This window comes from Quercus robur, chromosome 2 (genome assembly GCF_932294415.1).
Source record: "Quercus robur chromosome 2, dhQueRobu3.1, whole genome shotgun sequence".
Taxonomy (NCBI): Eukaryota; Viridiplantae; Streptophyta; class Magnoliopsida; order Fagales; family Fagaceae; genus Quercus; species Quercus robur.
This window is the reverse complement of record NC_065535.1, coordinates 57,729,344-57,755,135: the sequence shown is the minus strand read 5'-3', so window position 1 is coordinate 57,755,135 and position 25,792 is coordinate 57,729,344. Positions and strand designations below refer to the sequence as shown.

Genomic DNA, 25,792 nt, shown 5'->3' with positions numbered 1-25,792 from the left:
ATCATTATTATTTATGACTATTGTAAGGATTAGATTTGAGTCCCTAGCTCAAAGGATAAATGAACTTAGACCCAAAAAGCCCAATACAATGAATTTGTAGAGAGTGGGTTGGAAAACTGAGTTTTAATGAATTAAACAACAAGTAAAGTAGATTTTGATGACAAGAAAATAAAACTAGACTGGTTTATTGTAAAGAAAACTGTCCTCGGCACAATCTGAGGAGATCAATTTTTATATATTGATTCTCAAGTTTGATCTCAAGTTTAGTTTTTGATTGCTATAGTGTTTCTTTTTCTATTTCTCGATCCCTTCTCCATGGAGGGTTTCTTACATTATATAGTTCCCTTTAGACGATCTTGGCCTTTCACTTCTTGATTCTTATAGTGGGGTAGCCAAGGCAGTACTGTTCAGTGGTCTTCTCCACATTAATGCAGCCAGAAAGTTAGCTACAGAGCATTTAATGCAGTGGTAGCAGCTTTCCCTCAAAATATTTCATGGTCTCCCTCTGTTCCATTCCTTCTGGATACTTATCCTCATTAGTGGAATCGTCTGGAATGTTGCTCCTGGTGTCAGACCACACTTTCTAACCTCGGCTTTGATCAGCTGAGGAAGTATTCCTCCTCGGACAGCCTTCTCGGATGGTCATGATCAGACCTCACCTCTTTACTTACTAACACAGATTCTTAGGAAGGTGTTTACCTGTCCTCGGACTGCTTAATATCCTCGGATTGGGCCCCTGGCCCAATATATATATATATATATATATATATGCATTCCTAGGCCTATCACCCCTACAACTATCAACTATCAAGCAATATCTCAATGCACTTACTAAGACAAATCAAATAAATTTTTTTTTTTTTAAATTTCCTTAATCTTCTGACTCTTTCTCCTTGATTCTCTTTCTTGCGGCACGCAAATCAACATGAAAAATCCCACCCTTGATGTTTGATTTGGGTTGACTTGAGATAGGAGCCGATTGTCAATGCTGACGGAGCTATCAATGGAGCTTGGGTTGATCTGGGTCAATTGTGGTAGAAGCAGAGCATCAATGACAGAGTTTTAAGTTGATAGCGAGTCTTTAGGTTGATATGGGGAACATTGAGACAGGTGGAAGAAAATAAATGAAATTTGGATTATAAAAAAAAAAGATTTAAATAGAATAGAGATAGAGTATTGAAGTTGATGGGATTTGTGAATAATAGATTAGTTAAAATTGAAAAAAAAGAAGAGGGTTTCAAACCAAATTTGGTTGAAAGGGCATTGAACTTTTTGTGAATACTCTAATAATGACATTTCAAAAATTTTGATTTGTGGCAAAAACTATAAGCACATCGACGAACTAGAAATTTATGGTCGTCATTCACCCAAAGAAGACATTACGCATTTATTACCCACATTGATGATGAAACGTAACGGACAGAGCGACAGTCACAAAATGAGCTATGATCTCCAGACAAAGATTCTATAATGCATTAGTCGTTGAGCATAAATGTAGCACATCATTACCCATTAATCAGGCACATAACTATAAAAGAGAAGACAACAAAAGTTAAAGGTACACACAAATACTCTACGAAATCAGTCTCTACTAATTTTCTCTCTAGAATCTTGCTCCCTTATTGACTTAAGCATCGGAGACGGTTTAGCTAACGCCACACCGGCGTGTTACTCTTCCACCTAATTCATTTTGCAGGATTCTTATCTACAAAGACGACCTCATTCGCAGCATCGTCCATTTGCTATGACGAAGAGCTCAATTGTTGATTTTTTGCATCATCAGTTTGGTGCCGTCTGTGGGGAATGCTAATCATTCAAGCCATCTTTCCCAATGACAAAAGAGTTCCTCGAAGTACGAGATGGAAGCAGAAACTAGACCTCAGCCAGATGTTGTGCAACAACAACAAATCCAAGCCCTTTTGGCCAATGTGGAAGAACTAACTCGCTAGAATGAAGAACTGTGAAAAACAATGGAGTCTCAAAACGCAGAACGTCGGTGGACAGGTGAAAACCAAAATGAAGAAGAATCAAACTCTCAAGCCAATAGGCAAGACAGAACCTCAGGAGAAGATTCCAGTAAGGTGAAGAATGAGCTCCACAACATGAGAAAGGAGGTGGACAAACTAAAAAATGCCATGAAGGACAAAGGCGGAGAGAATTTGGATGGGATGATTCGACGGACGGACTTGCCATTCACCAATGAAGTGCTAAATCGTCCCCTCCTACCAAAATTCTGTCTCCCACAATTGGAGTCATATGACAGTTCCAAGTATCCCTTAGACCACATCAAATCATTCAAGAAGCTAATGTTGTTGCAGATGACCCCAGACGAAGTGATGTGTAGGGCATTCCCAACAACACTGAAAGGAGCAGCCAAAGTATGGTTTAGCAAAATACCCCCAAGAACTATTGCAGACTTCGAACAACTCAGCAAGGGTTTTGTTTGTCATTTCATTGGGGGGCAAAGACACAAAAAACCAACTGGCCATCTTCTCAAAATTCAGCAAGCAAAAGGAGAATCACTAAGATAGTACGTCACTCGATTCAATAAGGAACTGCTGCAAGTAGATGAAGCTGAAGATCAAGTCATCTTAACCACCTTCCAAGTAGGGTTGCTGCCAGTAGATTTCTTCTTCTCAATCACTAAAAGTCCACCAAAAACAGTTGTGAAGTTGCTCCGCAAGGCTCAGAAGTATATGAATGCAAAATATGCGGTGCTCACAAAGGAAATGAAGGGAAAGAGGAAGAGAGACAAAGGAACAAGCAGTAATTGCGATAAGAAGAAGGAGACACGAAGTGTTGGGCATGCCACAAGGAAAAAGAAGGAGCTTCTAGACAGGAAACCCGAGTTCACCAACTTCACTCCTCTAATAATGCTAATTGAGCAGGTCCTTATGTAGATAAGAGATGATCCTTCCCTACAATGGCCAAAGCCAATTAGTACTCCATTAGAAAGAAGAGACAAGAGCAAGTATTGTAGATTCCACCAGGACCACGGGTATCGTACTGATGAGTGCAGACATTTGAAAGACCAGGTGGAGACTTTAATTTGGCAAGGGAAGTTGCAAAAGTACATCAAAATGATGGAACCACATAGGTACCAACAAAGGGACGACCAGGACAAAACTCTGGAGATAGGGGATACCAAACCCCCTGCAGGAGAAATAAAGACGATCTCGGGAGGACTAGTAGCAGGTGGAACGTTGAAGCCTTGAAGAAGGCACTGGGAAGGGAAATAAACAGCGTCCATTCACGTCTCCTTCCAATGAAGATGCCAAAGAATGACGAGCCTGATATTGTCTTCTCAGAGAGAGACGATCGTAGCATCAGGCAACCCTATGATGATCCACTAGTAATCATGCTCAGAGTGGAAGAATTTAACATCCATCAAGTGCTCATTGACAACGGAAGCTCAGCAGATATCATCTACTTGCCCGCATTTCAGCAGATAAAGCTGGATAAGAAAAGGATTAGGCCTTTTACCTCGCCTCTAGTAAGCTTTACAGGGGATAGAATCGTCCCTAGAGGCATCGTCACTCTAATTGTGATCGCAAGAACTTACTTAGCACAGGTCAACAAGGAAATTGATTTCCTCATATTTGATTGCCCTTCAACATACAACATCATCTTCGGAAGACCTGCACTCAACAGACTAAGAGCAGTGATGTTAACATATCACTTGAAAGTGAAGTTTCCAATAGCCCATGGAGTAGGAGAAATTAGAGGAGACCAAGTTCTGGCAAGAGAGTGCTATTAAGCTGCCATAGTATCGGGAGAAAACCACACATGGGTAATCAATGAGCCAGAATTGCTTGCTCACTCCCAAGTACAGGAGCTCGTAGCAATATAATTCTCGGAGTACCGAGGTCGAACCACAAAGAGCGGGGTAAATTTAAAGACAATATAATTAAACAAAAATTTGAGTAAAGAAGAAAAATACTTTTGCTTGGTGATTGTTAACAAGAATAATAATAAAAACTGATTTAAATCAATAATGTAAATACTAGGGCATCGGGGTGTTTCCCTATATCGATATGAAATTCTTTGTGATCAAAGAAAAGATCTACTTCATAATTGATTGTTCTTATACAATTAAAAACTTATGATTCGGTTGAACTGAGACAATTCAAGAATGCATGATAACCTCGATTAATAATGCGGTTAGAAAAGTTTTCAGAAAAACTCATTGACTTTAAAACCTGATTTCTATTTGAAACTATTAGAAATTCATCTAAAAAATAAGAAAAACATGATTGAACTTATTGAAAGCATGGAAGAACTAATACATCAAAAGAAATCTAATTGAACAATCAAATATGTTGTTGATAAAATCCTAGAAAGAATCACATTGAATATTCATATCGTATAGAAGAAACATAACCCCTAGCCCTAGCAAAGAGTTTAGGCTGCTATTAGAGAAAGGAAAATACAATGTTTTCTCTCCAAAATTCATTCTAACCAGCCTCCCTTCAAAACCCTAATGTCTAATTGTCCAAAGAAAATAAAACTTTTACTATTTTAATTTCTGTCCAGGTTTACAGCAGTAATTTATGAGTTAATTTCGGCCTTCAAAAATTCCGAATTTCGAAAAACTCAAAACTGAAAAGTTGTAGATATTTAAGTCACGGTTCCAACCCATCTAGCCTTGTGTCAATTGGATTTTTGAGGAGAGAGATACGCCCAAAATACTGATCAGTGCTCAAATAAGATTTTTCCTTTTCAGATTCTGCCTCTTTGATTTCTTTCCTTATTTGAAGCTTCCAATCATGGTAGATGATCTAAGCACTCCAACTGCACCTCCTTAGACATTTAAGCATGGTCCTTTAGCTCCACTTTAATTCTAGTTTGGCCTCTATTCTCTCACAAATTCCTGTAAACTCATTTTTCTCACATGATTTCCTGAAAATAAAAAATTACACAAAATGAATAGCATTTTATTTAAGAAATTATGTAAAGATAAATAATAGGGACTAATGCAAATCATGGCTTAATTATATAAATTAAGCATAGTAATAAGGAGATTACACCCACATAAACATATAACAAGTATACATTTTAAGGCGATATCAAGAACCCATTCCCGAACCGCCAAAAACACCACAAGAAGTTGAGATCATCCCAAGAGATTCGACGGAGGTATTGAAGATCGGAACAACACTCCCAACTTCTGAGAAAGAGAAAATTATCTCTTTCTTAAGGGTAAACCAAGATGTTTTCGCCTGGAAACACGAGTATATGCTTGGAATTGATAGAAAGATCATACAACATTGTCTCAATGTCAACTCAGAATGCAAACCTGTACAATAGAAGCGGAGAATATTTGCACCAAAACGCAACAAAGCTATAACTGAAGAAGTAGAGAAGCTGCTCGAAGCTAATTTCTTCAAGGAAGTCTTCTATCTAGATTGGCTAGAAAACGTGGTCATGGTAAAGAAGAGCAATGGTAAGTGGAGAATGTGCGTTGATTTCACAGGCCTGAATAAGGCCTGCCTAAAAGACAACTTCCCCTTGCCACGGATTGACCAGCTGGTAGATTCAACTGCTGGACATAAGCTCTTAAGTTTCATGGATGCATTCTCTGGATACAACCAAATTCTTATGAATGAAGATAATCAAGAGAAGACCTCGTTTGTCACCAGCCAAGGGTTATACTACTACAAGGTTATGCCATTTGGACTGAAGAAAGTAGGAACCACCTACCAAATATTGGTGAACCGTATGTTCTTTCACTAGATCGAGAGGAATATGGAGGTGTACGTGGATGATATGCTGGTGAAAAACATGGACGAAGCCAACCACTTGGATGATTTAAAAGAGACCTTCAGCACACTAAGAAAGTACAATATGAAGTTAAACCTTGCAAAATGAGTTTTTGATGTTGCTTCAGGAAAATTCTTGGGAGTCATGGTGTCCCAACGAGGTATAGAGGCAAATCCAGATAAAGTAAAAGCAATAATTGAGGTCAAATCACCAAAGACAGTGAAAGAGGTGTAAAGCTTGATAGGAAAGGTTGCAGCCCTAAACAAATTCGTCTCTAGGGCAACGGACAAGTGCATGCCATTCTTCAAGGTATTGAAAAGAGCTTTTCAGTGGATTGACGAATGCAAGGAAGCCCTTGCCAAGTTAAAAGAGTACCTGGCAAAGCCACCTCTACTAAGCCCCTCGGTGATGGGAGAAAAGCTATACCTCTACTTAGCAGTATCCAACACTGCAGTAAGTTCGGCATTGATTAGAGAAGAAAAGAACATCTAAAAGCCAGTTTATTATACTAGCCAGGCATTTCAAGGAGCAGAAGCAAGTTACCTAAGAACGAAAAAGATAGCTTTCGCATTATTGGTCTCCTCTAGAAAACTCCGTCCTTAATTCCAAGCACAGCCCATTGTCGTCATGACAAACTAGCCCATAAGAAAGATGATGAACAAGATAGATGCAGCGGGACGACTCATTCAATGGGCAATTGAATTGGGCCAATTTGACATCGAATATCGGCCTCGAGCAGCAATCAAAGCCCAGGTACTAGCAGACTTCATTGCAAAATTCACTTACCCATGTAAGGAAAAAGAATCCCCTATGGAAATATGGACGGTCCAAACAGATGGGTCAGCCACGAAGAAAGTGGGAGGAGCAAGAGTAGTTCTTATACCTTTAGAAGGAGAAACATTAAAATATGTAGTCAGATTGCAGTTCTCAGCAACAAACAACGAGGCAGAGTACGAGGCATTGTTGACAGGAGCAAAGAGTCTCATTGCCCAAGCTGATTCTCAGCTAATAATAGGACAAGTGAAGGGAGATTATGAAGCCAAAGAAGAAAGGATGCAAAAGTATTTAAAGATTGCCCAACGTCTCTCACAACACTTTGACAGTTTAAACTTTGTGCAAATCCCTCGAGCCAAAAATGTAGAAGTTGATTTTCTAGCAAGATTGGCCTCGTCAAACAATTACAATGTGACCTCCGAACTATGTGTAGAGATAAAGGGGTAGCCAAGCACAGAAGGTGAGCAAGTCTTGACGATAAAAGAACAAGACAAGTGGATGGCTCCCATCGTCTGTTACTTGAAAGAAGGATGGCTCTTAGAAGATAAAACAGAAGTAAGGAAGATATAGATCAAAGCAGCTCGCTTCGTCATTATTGACGATGTGCTATACAGACGAGGATATTCGCTCCCATATCTAAGATGCGACAATTCAAAAGAAGCAGATTATGTGCTCCACAAGATACACGAGGGAACTAATGGAAACCACGCTGGGGCAAGATCCTTAGCAGGAAAGGCGCTTAGAGCAGGATAGGCGCTTAGAGCAAGATATTACTAGCCAACCCTACAGAAAGATGCATACAACATTGTTAGAGCGTGCGATAAGTGTCAGCGCTTCGCAAATGTCCAGACGAGACCAGGAGAGACAATGACACCCATCTCCTCACTATGGCCCTTCGCCCAATGGGGAATTGATATTATGGGTCCATTCCCTCTAGGGAAGAAACAACTCAGATTTCTAATTGTCGCAATTGATTACTTCACAAAATGGGTAGAAGTAGGGCCAGTGACGATGATAACATAGGCTAAAGTCACAAGCTTTGTGTGGAAAAACATCATTTGCAAGTTTGGAGTCCCATATGTCATAATATTAGACAATGGAAAGCAGTTTGACAACCCTAAGTTTCGAAAATTTAGCCAAGACCTAGGAGTCAAGAATCACTATTCTTCTCCAAGACACCCTCAGGCTAACGGCCAGACAAAAGTGACGAACAAAAGTTTGCTTAAAATTATCAAAACTAGGCTTGACGGGGCAAAGGGGGCATGGCTTGAAGAACTACAAAACTTCCTTTGGGCATATAGGATGACCACAAGAGTTCCAGTAGGAGAAACACCATTCAGACCGACATTTGGCATTGAGGCTATCATATTGATGGAAGTAGGACTGACGAGCTACCGAGTCAAAACATATGAAGACCAAAAGAATCAATAGGAGCTTAACAGCAATTTGGACCTAATTGACGAAGTCAGAGAAGAAGCTATGAAGGAAATGGCCAAGCACAAGGAAGTAATGGCCAGATACTATAACATAAAGGTTAAGGTGAGAGGGTTCAACACACGAGACCTCGTCCTTAGGAAGGTGTCACAGGCAACAAAATACCTATCCCAAGGAAAATTGGGACTAGCATGGGAAGGCCCTTATAAGGTAATCCGTCATTCTAGAGAAGGCTCATTCTACCTGAAGTCTCTAGACGGCCAAGAACTGCCTCGATCATGGAACATAGAACACTTGAAGAAATCTTATCAGTAAGAAATGCTTTACATTTCAAGTTGCCTAATCTTCATATTAGTATTTGTGACAACCATCACTTTTGTCATTCATATGATTAATAATACATGAAAGCATTATCTATGCGTATTCATCAATGATTATCCATGATTTGTCATGTGCTATACGTATTTATCAATGATTATCCATGATCTATCACTATCAAAATGTGTGCAACGTTTAGGAGTCGTCCTTGAGAGACGTCTCAAGGACCTCCGTCATTAAAATTTCAAATCAAAAGCTATTCACGCACAGCCAACGGCATCATAGCCATCGAAGTTTTTGTTACACAACTACCAAAGTCGACTAAATTAGAGTTGTTTAAACACAACCAATATAATTGTCATTCAAGACAAAACAAAAAATAGTTAACCTAAAAGACGCTCCAATACCACGACTCTAAATCACGAGTAAAGCACAACATCGTCATTCAAACATGACTCGATAAAAAACTGTTCAAACACAGCTAAAAAATACTAAGTTGTTCAAATACAGCTAACATCATCATTCAAACATGACTCAATAAGAAGCTGTTTAAACACAGCTAAAACGTACTAAGTTGTTCAAACACAACTAAGATCGTCATTCAAACATGACTCGAGAAAAAACTGTTCAAACACAGCTAAAAATACTAAGTTATTCAAACACAACTAATATTGTCATTCAAACATGACCCAATAAAAAGTTGTTTAAACACAACTAAAACATACTAAGTTGTTCAAACATAATTGAGATCATCATTCAAACATGACTTGAGAAAAAGCTGTTTAAACACAACTAAAAAAATACTAAGGTGTTCAAACACAACTAAGATTGTCATTCAAACACGACTCAAAAAGAAAAGAAAAAGAAGAAGCTATTCAAACATAGCTAAAAAATACTAAGTTGTTCAAACACAACTAAGATCGTCATTCAAACATGACTCAAGAAAAAACTGTTCAAACACAGCTAAAAAATACTAAGTTGTTCAAACACAACTAAGATCGTCATTCAAACATGACTCAATAAAAAGCTGTTTAAACGCAGCTAAAAGGTACCAAGTTGTTCAAACACAACTAAGACCATCATTTGAATATGACTTAATAAAAAAAATCATTCCAACACAATCGAAGGTAAAAAGCTGTTCATATATAGGCTAAGTACGAAAGAGTTGCTCAAATGCAAGCTAAACATAATGGTTGTCTCAACACAACTAACATCGTCATAAAGGGTTGTCCAAGCACAAAAGAGTTGTTTACTACAGCTAAAAGCAGGAAATCCATAAACTTATCTATCATCGTCAAAGGAATTGTTTAGTTGCCCAAAACAATGGGCCCAAAGAGAAATATTGTTCTTGCCTTGCAAAGAAATGAAAAAAATAATTGAAAAGAAAAAAAAATAAAAGATTACTGTTCATCAGGGACAGGGTCTACAGGGGTTATAACAGTGGCCTCTTTCATTCCTTTAGCAACGTCTGTGGCTTCCTCTGTCATGTTCTCCATTGTAGCCTCAGAGGACATGAGCTCTTTCTTGACATTGTCCACGACCAAGCCAGAAAGGTCCAAGCCAGGGTGGTGCTTTGCCATCCACTTCACGAGAAGATTAAAGCCCTCCATGTAGTACTTCACAATTCATCAGAGTACTCGTCAAAGTCTATAAAATCCTGTACTGCCGTGGCCCCAACCATAGTTGTCAGTATCGTACGATACGCGATACGTATCGTGTACAAAAAATTTCGTATCGTAAGGGTGTATTGTAAATGCTCATGAATTGTCTGATACATAGGTGTCTATCGTATGAATCGTATCGTATTGGTGAATCGTATCGTATTGGTGAATCGTACGTATCGTACGATACATAGACATGTAGGTTTAAAATGGATTTTTTTGTTAAAATTTGTGATTTTATTTGATTTAAATAAGTTGTTAGACTTTGTTAACACAAAATTATTGGGAAATTTAATTGAGTCTAATGAAATAGCAAGTCCATGAGTTTTTTTTTTTCCTCCCTTCTCTTTCTCCTACAAAATTTAGACTATACTCATAATACTCACTTTTATATGTGCAAATTTATTTTCTATGCTATTAATAATGTATTAAATAAAAATATAATTATTTTTTATTTTGTTATTATTATTTTGAGTCTAAAAAGCTAGAATGCCAAGAAAAAATATAAAGAAAAAATTATTAGAATAAAAAAACCAAAAAAAAAGAGTAAATGTTGATAATAAAAAAAAAAAAAAAATGTCTATGAAAAAATAATTTTGCAAGATGCTGAACATGATGATAACATTGACTTAGACGGAGTTGATTAGCCAAGATGATGAAAATATATTATTATTTTGGTTCATATATCATGTATTACTTCTGAGTTTAATCAATTTGAATGTGCATGTTATAAACATAAGTTAATTTGATTTATTTAGTTAGCTTTGTTAAATTTTATTACATAAGTAATGATTAAATTGGTCATTTGTTGAATATATTTTGAATTATAATGAATATACCTTTTATATATGTATATCTATAATTATTTTATAATTTTATTAGGTGTTTGTGTATTTTACGATACACGATACAAAAAAAATCAAAAATCGATTCATGATTTGACAACAATGGCCCCAGTGTTCTGCAGCTTTAGCTCCAAGTCACCAATCTGCTTGTCCTTCAGCTTGCAGAAGTCCTTCTCCACTTGTAGGCTCTTCTCTAAGGTTGCCATGCGCTCCTTGTCATTCTTAGTTTCGGCAGTAAAAATAGCAAACTTGTTTTTAAGCATCTCATTCTCAGCAGATAAAGACTTGACCAAAGGCTCAGACGTGGCCACCTTCTTTTCTAAATCCAAGAGCTTCCCGGAGACGAATAGGGACTCCCCCAAAGCCTACAAAGAAATTTTCTCTCAGCAGAAGTAAAGCAAAGGAAAAAGAAGAAGTAGAGATGATCAACGACACATACTTGCACAAGCTTTTGGATGTGAGACGACATCACCTCACTGGATGACTTCGCCATCAGAGGGCTCAAATCATCCACAGAAAGTGCCTCATGGGCCTTCAAAGCTGCTGCGTTAGCGTCATCCCAGAAGTTAGGAAGGAAAGATTTACCACCAGCCTTTTTCTTTTTCCTAATCTCCTCTCCACCAGAGGCAATCATCTCCAGTGACAAAGTAGGAGAGGCAGGGTGCTTAATAGGTGAATGAGCAAGAGGAATTGTCGTCACAAGGTCTTTCTTAGAAACATCATCAGTCTTCTTCTTCGACAAGAGACCACTGACAGTGCCACCCTTGGCCTTCTTCTCTTGGGCCTCAATTAATTTTTGCTTGCTAAATCTAGTCGTCATTCTTGAAAGGACGAGGCAAAAAGTTAAGAGAAAGAGAGAGAGAGAGAGAGAGAGAAGAAAAAAAAAAAGAAAAAAAAAGAAAGGAGAAGGCAGAAACACGTACTCTTTCTCACAACTTCCAAATTCTTCCGAATCTTAGTAGATGGTTTTGGACCCAAAAAGTGTAAAAACAAGGACTAAGGAGAAACAAGTTCGTCAAAATCCTTGACGAACTGAAGACACTCCTTTACTTTTTCAACGCGACGCTAGTACCTCTTCTTCAGATGAGGATGTTGGGAAACTGAAAAACAAGAGTACTAGTAAGCCATCTATCATCGTCACTCATAAAAAAAAGGGGGAAAAGCAATTGAAAAGATGAGAAAGACACACCAGACACAGGAACTCCCCAACTATGAAAAAACTTGGGGGCTTTGTCTAAGTCCTCACTAGGGACGAACTCCCAATCACTTCCAGAGATAAAAAAGAAATTTGGCTTCTAGTTTTAGAGAGAAGATGGGTAATCAAGGATTAACCTAGAAGCCCTATCCCACGGCTTAAACTCATAATAGCCAGAGTCCTTAGATTTCCTCAGAAGATATAAATGGAGAAACTCGTCCCTCCTAATGACATCACCATCATTGGCGGACATCTACACCACCATGGAAGAAACAAGGATCCGCTAAGAGTTAGGCACTAGTTGTGCCGGAGTGAGATGCAAATAAGAAAAAAAGTTCCCTAACGAAGGGATGAGCAAGGAAACGAAGGCCACTGGTAAAATTGGTCTCGTTAAAACAAACCTCATCGGCGTAAGAGTGACAAGCCCTCTCTTCGTCACTCGAGATCCTAACTTTTACAGAGTCAGGGAACTGGAACCTATCCCTGATTCATTGCTCGTCTTTTCCCGTAAGGGAACACAAGATGTTCCAGGCTTTATAAGGGGTGGGAACAAAAGTGGCCTTCGAGACCACATGATCATCAAACGAGGATAACCCTATCTCTAGGTCACTAAACCTTACGTCAGACATCCTCAGCAACCTAGCTACCTCAACAGAATGGGAGACTAAAGGAATCAAAGAAGAAAGGAAAAAAGTATATGGATAGTCCTTCCCTACGAAGGAACTAACCTTCTCAAGACGCTTCCCTCTACGGACTCAAGTAAACTACCTAAATGAGTGAAAAAGAAAGCTATCGAAGGACAATCTACTCTAATAGCAGAATAATCTACCATGGAAGAATCAGAAAAGAAGAAGAAGTGTGAAGGACTTACTAGGAAACGCAGAACAGAGAAAGGAAGCTTGGAGGAGAGACAAACCCTAGAACATAAAACTGAATAAGGAAAAGTACAGAAGAAAGGAAAGAGGAGGGAAAAATGCAAACAAGTGGCCAAAACTCATGTGGGAAAACCAAGACATGTTCACACGTCGAGCACATCATAGCCGTACATGTGGCGCCCAACCACTCAGACATCAAGTCGTTATAAATGCGCAGTACACAGAATATGAAGCGTCGAACGAATTTGTTCTTATCTCGACTAAAAGATAAGAAAACGAACAAAAGGGGCAGTTGATGAACCAAAAATTTATGGTCGTCATTATACGCAAATCGTCTTTCACCCAGAGAAGGCGTTACGCATTTGTTACGCACATTGATGACGAAACGTAAAGGACGGAGTAACGATCACAAAATGAGCTGTGATCTCTAGACAATGATTTTGTAACGCATTAGCCATTGAACATAAATGCAGCACATCATTGCCCATTAATGAGGCACATAACTATGAAAGAGAAGACAACAAAAGTTAAAGGTACACACAAATACTCTACGAAATCACTCTATACTAATTTTCTCTCTAGAATCTTGCTCCTTTACTGACTTAAGCATCGAAGGCGGTTTGACTAACGCCACATAGGTGTGTTACTCTTCCACCCAGTTCATTTTGTAGGATTCTCATCTACAAAGACGACTTCATTTGCAGCATCGTCCATCCGCTATGACGAGGAGCTCAACTGTTGATTTTTTGCATTATCATACATCAAGTGATTAATTCTATAGGAGGTGTTTCACATGCATATCATAGAACTATGTTAGTTAAGAACAACACAATCATTTTTGTTTTGAAACTTTTCGATTAGGAAAACATTATTCAAATGGGACCAAATATATTTCATTAAATTTTTAGCGTTAGCCTTCAAAAATACGTGCACACACCTGTGTTTATATACATATTTATGAGTTAGGTTTAAATCACATATGGTATAACATTATTTGTTATAATTTGAAAAAAATTACACTACTTAAATTTGTATTCTCAAATTTGTATTTATTGTATGCAAATGGTGACAAATCCATTAAAATAAATAACGCTATTATAAAGTGTTTTATTTTATTTTGTTTTGTTTTCCAAAACTGTATTCACCACCATCTTCACAGTTAGGGGTGTGCAGAAAACCCGCAAACCCATCAAATCCGACCCAACCCAACCCAACCTGTCGGGTTGGGTTACAATTTTTTTTTTTTATAGCGGGTCAAGTTGGGTTTGGGTCATAAAATTACAAACCTGCCAAACCCAACCCGACCCACTCATATTTTAATATATATGTTTAAAATATATTATATATTTAATATTAAAAAAAAAAAAAAAACAACGGTAGAACACTTCCTCGATTCCTTCTATCATATATAATATAAAATCATATTAGTTCTTTTAATATATATATTTAAATATATTATATAATTAATAAAAAATTTTAAAAATTTTAGATATATTTTGTTTATAACTAAGTTAGGAACTCATGTATATTTTGTTTATAAGTGAATTAGGATACTAGTTTATTTATATTTTGTTTATCAACTTAGTTGGATAGTTAGACATATTTTGTTTACAACTGAGTTGGAATATTAATTTATATATTAATGTATATTTATCAACTCAAGCGGTAAGTGTAATATATTTTTTTCTGCTCAATTTAATAATAAAAAAAAATGACTAACCTAGGAGTTCAACCCGATCCAACCCATGTGGGTTGGGTTGGGTTGAACTTATATAATGAATTGGATTGGGTCAAAAAATCCTATCAACTCAACATGGATTGAGTTGGGTCAAAAAACCCTATCAACTCGACCCCTCACGGCTTTTACAGTTTTACGTGTGAAAAACGAATAGCACAGCGCCACAGCCTATTGTATCAAGCAAACGAAGAAATTGGGCCCTACCACTTCAGCTCACCACGTGTGAACGACCTTAACGACTGTAAACCGCGTAAAAGCGTTGGACGATCAAAAGGCCTCTCTCTCTTCCTCTATAACTATAAGCATCGGATCAGATCAGATCGAATTTGCTTCTTCAAAGACATTATTCAACAAAACACGAACTCCAAAATCTTCAAATTCACAGTTTAGTTTTCGATCCTCGTCATGAGTTTTCTTTTCGGAAAGCGAAAAACTCCCGCAGGTTTCTTCCTCGGACCTTGTTCTTTTTTGGTTTTTTGTTTAGTTTGTTAATGAAATGATTTATAGAAACAATATAAGTTTGATAAATTGTACAAATTCATTGTTATCTTATATAGAATTGCGTGTCTGTGATAGTTTGCAATTAGATACATGTTTTAATTTTGATTCGGAGTCAACTTTGCGATCGTTGTTAGGTTTTTGAAAAGCTTGACTGCTTTTTCAACGAGTGAATTGGTGGATTGTGAAATTAATCTATTGTTCAAGCTGGATTTAATTTGATTGAGAAAAAAAAATTGAGCGAAATCATAGTTAATTGAATGTATAATTTGTTTGATTGTGATTATCATTATTTGGAGCGTATTTATTTAATTTGATTGGATTGAAGAGAAGATTAAACAGATTTAAAGGTAATTGAAGTATATATATATATATATATATTTTATTGTGATTGTCTTTTATTTGGGTATGTTTAATTTGATTGGAAAAAAGAAAATATAATTTCTTTGATTGTGATTATCGATTATTGAAGTATTATGTTGTGTATTAAGATTAAGCAAACTCATAGGTAATTTATTTGACGAGTATATTGAAGATTGCTTCACTGCTACACCTCACAATCTATTAATAACGAGCATGGTTTGCAAAGTAATAACAATATCATTGTATATGAGCCCTATTCTATCTGGTAATGGATGTCAGAATTTTGTGAATTGCAAGCGTCCTATTCATGTACAGGCTCACATAAATTGTGTTGTGTAGTCTATGGCTCCATTTTGGGTTATTGTTTATGTGCCTAGGTATAATTGGGAGCAGTGCATTGTGTTTGTAGTTATGATTAGCTTTAGTTTTAACTGATATATCGTTTGTAGACTTAAGTATGCATGGTTTCAAATTTTTTTCTCTTCAGAACTTCTGCGGGAGAATAAGAGGATGCTGGACAAATCTATTAGAGAAATTGAACGGGAGAGACAAGGTCTACAAGCACAGGAGAAGAAACTAATTATGGAGATAAAGAAAAGTGCCAAGCAAGGGCAGATGGTATGTCATAGTTTCCTACTACTTGTGTGTACTCCTTGTTTCATCGAATAGCATCTCTAGTTTTATTTATCTCCATATACGTACTGGTTGAGCTACTCCTTATTTTACCATACTGGTCCATGAAGCAGATGAGGAATCCAAATACTGCTCAACTGTGACATAGGCAATCTCAGTGCAAGAATTCCATTTTACGGAGTTAATATCTCTTATACATTGGCTTGACAAGTCTATGCTTGTTAGGATTTTTTAAATCTTTTGTTACCTTATTTTCTGTTATTTCTGAGTTTGCTTTCATGGTGGAATGGATGTCATATTGAGTTTTAATTGCTCCACCTTTGGTTGAGGTGAATGTTCAAGCATGCTGGTGCTGTTATAGTGTCTTAGATATTCATAAAGTGTTTCTCTTAATTCTTAACTTAAGAAAGAGGGTAAAAAAAGGGAACAACAAATTAATATGACATATGGTGCTTCTCTAGGTGAACAGTATGTCACATGAATTTTCATAATCTCTTTCTAAGTGTGTATTGTTGGATTCTCCCTCTCCCCCACCCCCCCCCCTCTGGTTATAAGATAAAAGAGTCTTTTATTGACATATCAGTGTCCTAAAACCCAGGAGTAATGCGATGTCTGTTCGACGTAAAAAATGAGCTTTGTTGTCTGATTAGTCATCAATTCCTACAAAATTCAATACAAAAAAGGAGGTGAATTTCTAGCTTTAAGAGTATTTTGGATCTTTCAAGCAAATGCAGAAGTTCATATCTTCTTCTAAAACATGATCTCTCTCTCCCTGGATTGGTAAGTTTCATATGCACCTATTGGGTTTTGAACCCATAACCTCACCTTTCACTCTGTTCTTATTGGGGGAGGAAGTGCCATTTGTGTTAGGACTCATTGGATCTCATGTTTCTAGTTCACCGCCACTTTCATCTTCCACTTGCTTTCCTTAATGTATTTGTGGGTATTATCCTTTAATTTTATCTAACTCTGAGAAAGAAGTGGGTCCAATTTATTATTGTTTTTCCATTTGTGAAATATTGAGAACATATTTTGGTCACAAATCTGTCTGTCCCAGAATTGCCTAATTTATGGCCGATATTGAACCTGGTTTACGTTTGTTTTTTTTTTTTTTGTTTTTTTGTTTTTTTTTCATTCAATGGAGGCCGATAAAACAGGCTTGGAGGCCACCTCACTAAAATTATCCTTAATTTGATGTAATTTTCTTCCAGGGAGCTGTGAAGGTGATGGCGAAAGATCTTGTTAGAACGCGACATCAGATTGAAAAATTCTATAAGCTTAAATCGCAACTACAGGGTGTATCCCTCAGAATTCAGGTATTTCATTTTATGCTTTCTGTGATATGCTTGTATTGTTTCATATTGATGGCTTGTATTTCCTCTATTTGTCTATACTTCTTTGTCTACTATATCTGAGAGCCTGTTGTATTCTTATTCTTTTGTAAACATGGTAGCAGAAGATAATTGTGTTTTTTTTTACTTTCGATAGGGGGGAACTATTAGCCTTATGCTATATAACTGTTTGAGGTTTTCCGGTTACCACTAGTGAGGACAGCTAACTACCTAATTTAAAAATAATTAAAAAAGAAGAAGTGATACATGTCCTGTATGGGCGTTTAAGTTATACTTGCCTATCAAAATAAGAAAAAATAACATCTAAGAAAAATTCTGGTTGGCTATGAAACCAACATTTTCTTGCTAGGGATGTATCATATTAAAATATCTATATCTATAGTAATGTGTATCTCAGTCTTACTTTGAGCCTGATGGTTTGGGTCTTGTTTGATCTCATGAGTTGACAGAATGTTGTGTTTATCCCATTGTAATTCTAAACTTTGGATTTACTTCTAGACATTGAAATCAACACAAGCGATGGGGGAGGCAATGAAAGGTGTGACAAAGGCAATGGGCCAGATGAATAGACAGATGAACTTACCATCATTGCAGAAAATTATGCAAGAATTTGAGAGGCAGAATGAGAGAATGGAATTAACAACAGAAGTGATGGGAGATGCTATTGATGATGCTTTGGAAGGGGATGAGGAAGAGGAAGAAACAGAAGAACTAGTCAGTCAAGTTCTTGATGAGATTGGGATTGACGTTAATCAAGAGGTAATTCTATCAGTTTTCCCCTTCTTTGTCCTCGTGATTGACTTTGCAAACAAGGCTGTTATCCTTGTGTGTATAAATCAAACTATTGGATCATAATTACAATGTCTTAACCTGTCTTAATTTGATGCACAGCTTGTTAATGCACCATCATCTGCCGTTGCTGCACCGCCAACCAAGACTAAGGTTCCACAAGTGGAAACAGCTAGTACTGATGACACTGGAATAGATAGCGAGTTACAGGCAAGGTTAGATAATTTAAGAAGAATGTAAGTGAAGTATTTTGTATAATATAAACTTCAGATCTGCTGTATAAAATGAAAGTCCATTTGGCTGTATGATATTTATGAAAATTGTGCCAGAATATATCAACTCATGGTTTGAATCACAGTGGAGTTTTGAATAAAATCATACTTAGTAAATTTTATACATCAGGAAATGAATGAATAATGATATGTGTGAAGTATTGGCCAAATATGCCCGTGCAGGCACGGAGGTGATCACTGGTGTGATTCTATTGGTGTTCAAACCTCTGCAGAATGTTTAAATTATATCTAAATTTGCATGATACTTGGGATATTGGATAACTACTGCTTTCCGATTTTGCTCATAAAAAAGATACAGCGAGGAATAAAAAATTTATATATTGACCATTGGTAGTGACTTTAGGGTTTAAAACCTTGAATTTTCAAGACTAGCTAGCAGAGTAGGTTTTTTTTATGTGGAGTAACTATTTTTCAACTGCAAGTACTGCTATGCTCTTGAAGTCATATAGAATGTCTTCCCCTGTATATTAGGGGATTTGGCTGGGGTTCAGTGTTCCAATGCAGTGGACTTGTCTAAGATGATACACTTTGCCCCGGTGCTATTTCATAGGCACATTGGGAATGTAAATAATTGTAACCATATGCATATAAAGTGACAGCAATGGAATGCCAATCCTCTTGGCTTTATTTGTGAAGTCTCTATTCCTTGGTAGTCAGAAGCCCAAAGATCTATGAACTAACCCATGTTTAGCTAGCCAACCAAACAAATGACAAGATGGTGACATGTGTCTAATTTTGACCACATGTCATGATCCTAATGGATCCATTGCATTGCAGCATTGGAGGCACTGAACTTAAGCTTTGCCTGTGTACTAAGCTCTATCTCCCTTGCTTGGAAATAAACTTAGATTGATCCAAAAGTGAGATTACATCAAAAGAGCATCCACAGCCACATCTTTTAACTCTCTTAACAGAAGACTAAGTTGCTCCGTTGAGGCGTTGCATCCTTTTTGAGAGTTTGTGACTGTTGCATCCTTTTTTGAGAGTTTGTGACTGCTTCAACCATGATAGCCGCATTGAACTCTACTATCTATTCCATTCCCTCTAGATTGTCAAACATTACTGCCCATCTCAGAGCCATTGCTTCAGCCAATTCAACATCGCATGATTTAATGATATTTGTCCAAGCTTTATCTTTCTGCCTTATGGATGGTTATGTACCATAACTGCCGGGCAGCCGTGCTTTCTTCTTATTGCTGCTGCTTTTAATATTAATCTTGATAAAGCTCTCCGATGGGGAGGACCAGCACCCTATAGTGGGAAACTTCTATTCGATCAGATAACTCTAGTTGTTCATGCCACTAGGTGACACCGTTCCCCTCGGAGATCCTCCTCCAATTTCCTTGTTTAGGTTCATGCATACAACATGATCTTGCATAAGCCTTATATTTATTTTCTTTTTTTAGTTCCTTAGCTGCGGAATAGGCCTAGTCTAAGCCAATTAAGAAACTATGTTTTAGCCCAATTATGATACGGATACAGACACTTCTAATAAAAAGTGTTTTATGTTTAGAAACTTGTAAAGGTTCGGATTAGCTTTCTGTTTATTTGTTGCAAGTGGATAAAACATAAAAGTATGCTTAGCTTAACCTAAAATAATTGAAACCTTAAAAAGTTGAATATAAAAAAAAAAATGCTAAATAAACTAAAAAATAAAAGTTAAATCAAATGTACTATTAGAATGCTAATTGGAACTAAGATCTTTGCACAAAAAATTATGAGTGATATGTACATAGTGGACCTCCACGGTTGGTTCATCTAACTTAATCCAGGCATAAATGATACAAAACATCTTATATCCCATTAGTGCAATTTGCTTCCTAGATATTACATTCTTATCTTCCTAATAGGCCCACAGACACCAACCCCCCACCATACACTCAAGGCTATCAAATTTCCCATCCCAATCAACAAACATGGACAAAGAAATTTATAAGAAGAAATAAATTAAAATCAAAATCAAACGGTGGTGTTTGAATCCACCAAACCTCGAGAACTGGCTTGCTGTGTATACACGACATGTCGTTGACACCTTAAACCCACGGGTGCCCTACAAAGAGGACAGTCGGAGTGAGAGTAGAGCCACATATCTATGCACAAAGCATGAAAGGAGTGCTTGCACCGTGGCAGTTTCCTCACTTCTTCGCCTTCCTCAAAAACCGACAAGCAAACCGCACATTCATAGTCAACAACATCACCACCACCACCACCACCTTGTTGATCTTGTGCCAATCCACTTTCTTTCTTGTACTTGAAACTAGACAACAACAACAAGTTCCTGTTCAAGTTGTTTTCATAGCCCTCATGATTACTTGTTGAGATTTCTAAGAAAGGGTTTGGTCTCTGTTGTCTCTGGCTATTGCGCTGTGTGCACCACTTGATGATGATAAGGTTGTATAGTGCTAACACAAGAGCTGCGGTCCCAATAACCACAAGACCATAATATAACATGGGCATGTTCGATTTTGGTTGCAGTAGTGGTGGTGGGGGACTTGGCTGTGTAAGGGGGTTTCGAACATGAAGATCTCCCATTTTTGGGTTTGTGAGAAGAAAAGAAAAGAAAAGAAAAACAATTGGTAAGGCTTTTTAGCGACCCTATAGGTTATAGTTTTAAGGTTATTAAGCAGGCATGACTATCTCATCAAAAAAAAAAGAAAGGTAGGCATGACTATTCGTCTTGCAAGCAATTATGTCCTAGTCTAATTAATAAATTAAGTAGTTAATCTTAAATAGCGGTGGTTATGTAATCGTAGAAATAAAGTATTCGAAATTGTGAATCTTTGGGCCAAAGAATGAAGACAAGGTAATGTCCAAATCAGCAGACTGAAAGAACAAGGATGGTAATGAGAGGGACCGACTTCTAGTTGAAGATAAGATGCTATAGGCTCTCTCTAGCTACAGGTTGATTATTGATAATAGGAAAGGTGGCTGGCTGGATATATATAGTGATTATTTATATGACAATTATTCAAACTAGTTTGTCCATTTTAGAAAAACAATTTTGTTTTTATTCTCAATTCTTTGAAGTACTAGAATTCTATCCTCTACGGTACGGTCAAGGAATTAAAGAAATTTACAAGCTGCTTAAGCTGAAACGAGATCGGTAATTGTCTAATAATTGAGTCTTCGATTCTCATTGGTGCTCCTCTCTCTCTTCTTCATTAATTTATTTTTCTTCTTCGTCTTTACAACTCAAATTGTCGATTTAATAAATAGTTTTGGTAACGGAGGCCCCAGCTTCATTACAAGGACATTATTATTGAAGTTTTATGAAGGCGGCTATATGATTAAATGGGCCAAAATGGGGATATACCCTTCGTCGAAACTTTCCAGCAAAATGTCTCCTGTCTGAAACTATTTAGGGATATACCCTTATTTTAAACTCGATTTTCTAAAAATCGAGTTTCAATGAAAAACTCGATTTGGCGAAAATCGAGTTATAGGCAATCAAACTTTAAAAAAAAAAAAAAAAAAAAAAAAAAAAAAAAAAAAAAATCCTGCATGGAACTTGAGTTCCATGCAAGATTTTTCAAACAACTCGATTTTCACCAAATCGAGTTTTCATTGAAACTTGATTTTTTTTTTTTAAATCGAGTTTCAAAACATGGGCATATCCTTAAATAGTTTCAGACAGGGGGCATTTTACTGAAAAGTTTCAACGAAAAGGGCATTTTGCCATTTTAGCCTGAGTAAATGAGTTGTGATCATGAAATATGTAGCCCCACTCCGTATTAAAGTATTTTAAAAGTTTTATAGTTTTGAAATGCCATAACTTCCGTTTGGTTGAGAAATATTTGTTGTCATGGTCCAAATATTTTTCAAGATTTAAGTTAACAAATAAAGTTTTTTCTCAAAAATAAAAAAGTTTGTTGGGGAACATTTTTGCGACAATAGCCAAAAATGAGAGAACAACCCAAATCTCTCATTGGGTTCTTTAAAAGTGATTATTTGTGGAGAGTGGCAAATCCAAAATTCACAATGTTTAGCAAACAAAGGCCAATGATGCTTTAACAAGAGAGAAATCAAAATACCAATAAAAAAAAAATACTAAAAAATGCATAGAAATACAATAGATCCGAAATTTCGACCCACAGTCAGTGAGAAGAGGAAATTGAGAGAGGTTATGAGAAAGAGAGGAAAGTTCTCTTTTACCCATATTTCCACCCCCAAGATTTGGAATTCTAAGAATCATTGTTGTTTGAATGGGCTTTTGCTATGAAGTTTTAGCTTTGTTGCTTAAACATCCTTCTCTCATTTTGAATCTGATTGGGGCATTTTGTATTGAGTTTAGGGTGCTCTAAGTGACTAGATTTTTGTTGATAAAAGAGGCTTTGAGCCCCAAGGTCTCAATCAAAGAGGTTATAATCAGATTTGTTTTAATTGGGTAAGAGGGTTGGCTTGTTTTTTGCATAATTTAGGAAGTGAAGTGGCTTAAATTCATGGGCTGATGTTTCCTAGACATAACAGGCCTTTGAAGTCTGAATTTGGTTGCTATAGCAGACAAAGCTAGCCGATTAGGGTCAGCTATGTGTTTTAGGCAAAAAGAGTGTAGAGCTAGAAAAGTTGGGCCAAAGTCAACAAGAGCATACAAGCTCTTTTTGGGTGGAAATTTCAGGTACAAGACTTCCTCCATGAGCCTAAGGTGCTACCAGTATCCCTTGCCCACTTGTTAGCATGCATGGACTGGCTCATACAAAAGGTTTGAAAGAAATCGACCTATACCTTCCAAACCACATTTCCTCACTTAAGTCATGCTTAAAGAATAAAATAAAATATAATACATTAATTGAACCCACAAGGAGGTTGAGCTTGGTTGAATCGGCTTGTAGAAAATATGTCGCCAAAATGGATATCAACAAAATTAACAAAAAAAAGTACCAAAGGCTTTTTTTACTTTTCTTTACTCTATTGGAATTATACTAATCACAGACTTGTGTAATATAATGAAAAATTTTAAAATGTATAATTCATATATTTATTTATGTATGCATATATGCTTTTTTTTCATGGGAACAATATCATAATGTCAATAACAACTGTAAAGGCTATTTCTACTACAAAAGAAAAATTGTAAATGCTATTAATAATAAAGAAAAGTTAATGGATGCTTTAAGGAATAGAAATGCTACGTCCACCACCGCCCACCCTTGGTGTGGTGGTTACTCTACAAGTATAAATGCTTGTGGAGTGTGGGGGGTAAGGGCTGAAGTTCAAGTCTCTAGGAGGAAGTTTCACGTGCATATACACTTAGATTAAGCTAGAGTAGAAATTCTATCTTGTATTAAAAAAAAAAAAATATATATATATATATATATATTACGTTCACAACACTTTTATAACAAGTTTTAGGTGGTAGGTTGTTACAGGCTGTTATTGGTAGGCAAAAAAATAATTTCAATAGTGAATTCAAATTAAAAACCTGTTAAAATCTGTCGCTTAGGATTTGTTGTGGACATATAACTCTTCTCTTTAAGAAAATTGGTTTAGGATATATTTTGTTAAATTTTTTATAGGAAAAAAACAATTAATTTTTTTGACGATTTTTTATATTTTATATAAAAATGATGTTAAGACTTTCATACAATGATTTATTAACAATTGTGGCACTTGTTAACAGGTCCTTAGTAATATATTAATTGTAGCCAAGTGACAGCTTTATCATGGCATTAATTTTTCTTAAACCAAATTCACTTGCCTTTGTAGAAATTTCTAGTTATTGTTTCACGATGTTTCTTCTTGAACTCAATGACATATTATATTTTTGTTTCTACGATATATGTGAGTCGAGCTTCATCCATTAGCTTTGTAGTTTTTACAAATCGCTTACAGGGCTTTGTCATTTTTCACTCTAGAACTTTGCCATTCTGTTGCATAAAGCTTTGTCAATAAGCCTGACAAAGTATTAAAGTGATAAGAGCTTTGTCTACAAATCACGTACCAGAGGTCGTCCAAAACGTAAGAGATAGCTTCCTACGGTGCATCCTTAATAATTTCTACCAGTTTAAAACGTGATTCTCCAATTCCAATATGTTCAAACTTGCACAACCAAACTGCAAAAACGTAAAGGAAATAGTTAAGTACTTATCATTAAGCAAATCTAGGCAAATAAAAATTTCCAAATTAAACCATCATTAAACCAACTTATATGAAGACTTTCAATTTTGAAACCAAGATGAGTTAAGGTAAGCCTGCTAATCAAGCGAAACCAAATGACATTCAGGATACTCCAATCTTTTAAATAATCACTACAAACATTCATAATTTGAGAACTTTTAATTACGAGATAAAGGTGCAATGCTTACTACATTCTCAATGTTTACACAGTTACTCTATCAAATAAGGATTGCACTAATAATTTCTTTGCCTCATCCATGTTAGTCTTTCAACCATTATTATTTTTCTACCTCAGCTTCTACAAATAGTTTGCCAATTGGCTGGTAGGATGAGATTTGAGCGCCACAACTTGTTTATTTAGTTCATTTTTTTGTCAGCATTGGTTTTGCTTATAGCTTATGGGCCTATGGCGTTCTACAAACTATGCTGTTAGTAACATAGTATATAATCTGCTTTGGAGCAACACAAGCTGTTCAGTGCAAAACTCTAGATAAATTTTCGGTTGATTTATTGATTTCTATATGATTTTGCTGCTATTCTTGGTCTAAAACTATGCTTCCTTTAAATATAGCTTTGAATTACCTGTCTGTTCTGTTTCAAAATATTTTTATATTCAATTGTTTGAAGGTGGTTTGGAAAGACCGTGAATAAGTTCTAAGCATTTCTGTCAGTAAAATGATCTAAAAGGGTTTCAAGCGTGACATAGGACAAGGGGGGACTAAGCAAAATTAGATTTAGCAAATCTGAGTTAGGTCTGGACAGCTTGGGTTTTGAGGATTTAGGGTTAAGTTTTGGTTTGGAAAGGCTGGAAAATAATAAAGACTATAGGGTTTCCAAAGGAAAAGGGAAATCAGTTTGGCAAAGGATTGACTTTCCAACCTTACAATCTATCGAGAAAGCGTTCTACCTCTATGAAAGGACGTTTATAATCGTGTTAATACTTGTTATAACAATTAATTGCACTCAACTTTGAAATTCGTGTTTTGAAAACATAATTTCAGTTATAAGTCAACTAACATGACGTACATACTCCAAATACACACCAATATGTAATAATTAGAGCTCTTGTAATTGGTTTTCCAATATGCTTATTTTTGCCATCTAGTGCTCTCTAGTGGGGTTCTTATTATTTTTTTATTTTTTTATTTCT

General features: G+C 36.4%; 3 protein-coding genes across 3 annotated transcripts; 2 read left to right on the top strand and 1 right to left on the bottom strand.

Moving 5' to 3' along the window:
* Window positions 1-1,970: 1,970 nt before the first annotated feature.
* On the top strand, window positions 1,971-3,757 carry LOC126701118 (uncharacterized). Its single transcript, XM_050399254.1, has 3 exons — window positions 1,971-2,441; window positions 2,553-2,888; window positions 3,098-3,757. The coding sequence occupies exons 1-3, from the start codon at window positions 1,971-1,973 to the stop codon at window positions 3,755-3,757; spliced, it is 1,467 nt and encodes a 488-aa protein (XP_050255211.1).
* Window positions 3,758-14,861: 11,104 nt separating this feature from the next.
* On the top strand, window positions 14,862-18,631 carry LOC126714156 (vacuolar protein sorting-associated protein 2 homolog 1). The gene is made up of 5 exons (XM_050414168.1): window positions 14,862-15,042; window positions 15,949-16,079; window positions 17,306-17,410; window positions 17,945-18,205; window positions 18,338-18,631. Exons 1-5 carry the CDS (start codon window positions 15,006-15,008, stop codon window positions 18,473-18,475), a joined length of 672 nt encoding a protein of 223 aa, XP_050270125.1. The 5' UTR covers window positions 14,862-15,005; the 3' UTR covers window positions 18,476-18,631.
* Window positions 18,632-20,213: 1,582 nt separating this feature from the next.
* On the bottom strand, window positions 20,214-21,376 carry LOC126714157 (RING-H2 finger protein ATL46-like). Its single transcript, XM_050414169.1, has one exon. It carries the CDS (start codon window positions 21,058-21,060, stop codon window positions 20,488-20,490), a length of 573 nt encoding a protein of 190 aa, XP_050270126.1. The 5' UTR covers window positions 21,061-21,376; the 3' UTR covers window positions 20,214-20,487.
* Window positions 21,377-25,792: the final 4,416 nt, after the last annotated feature.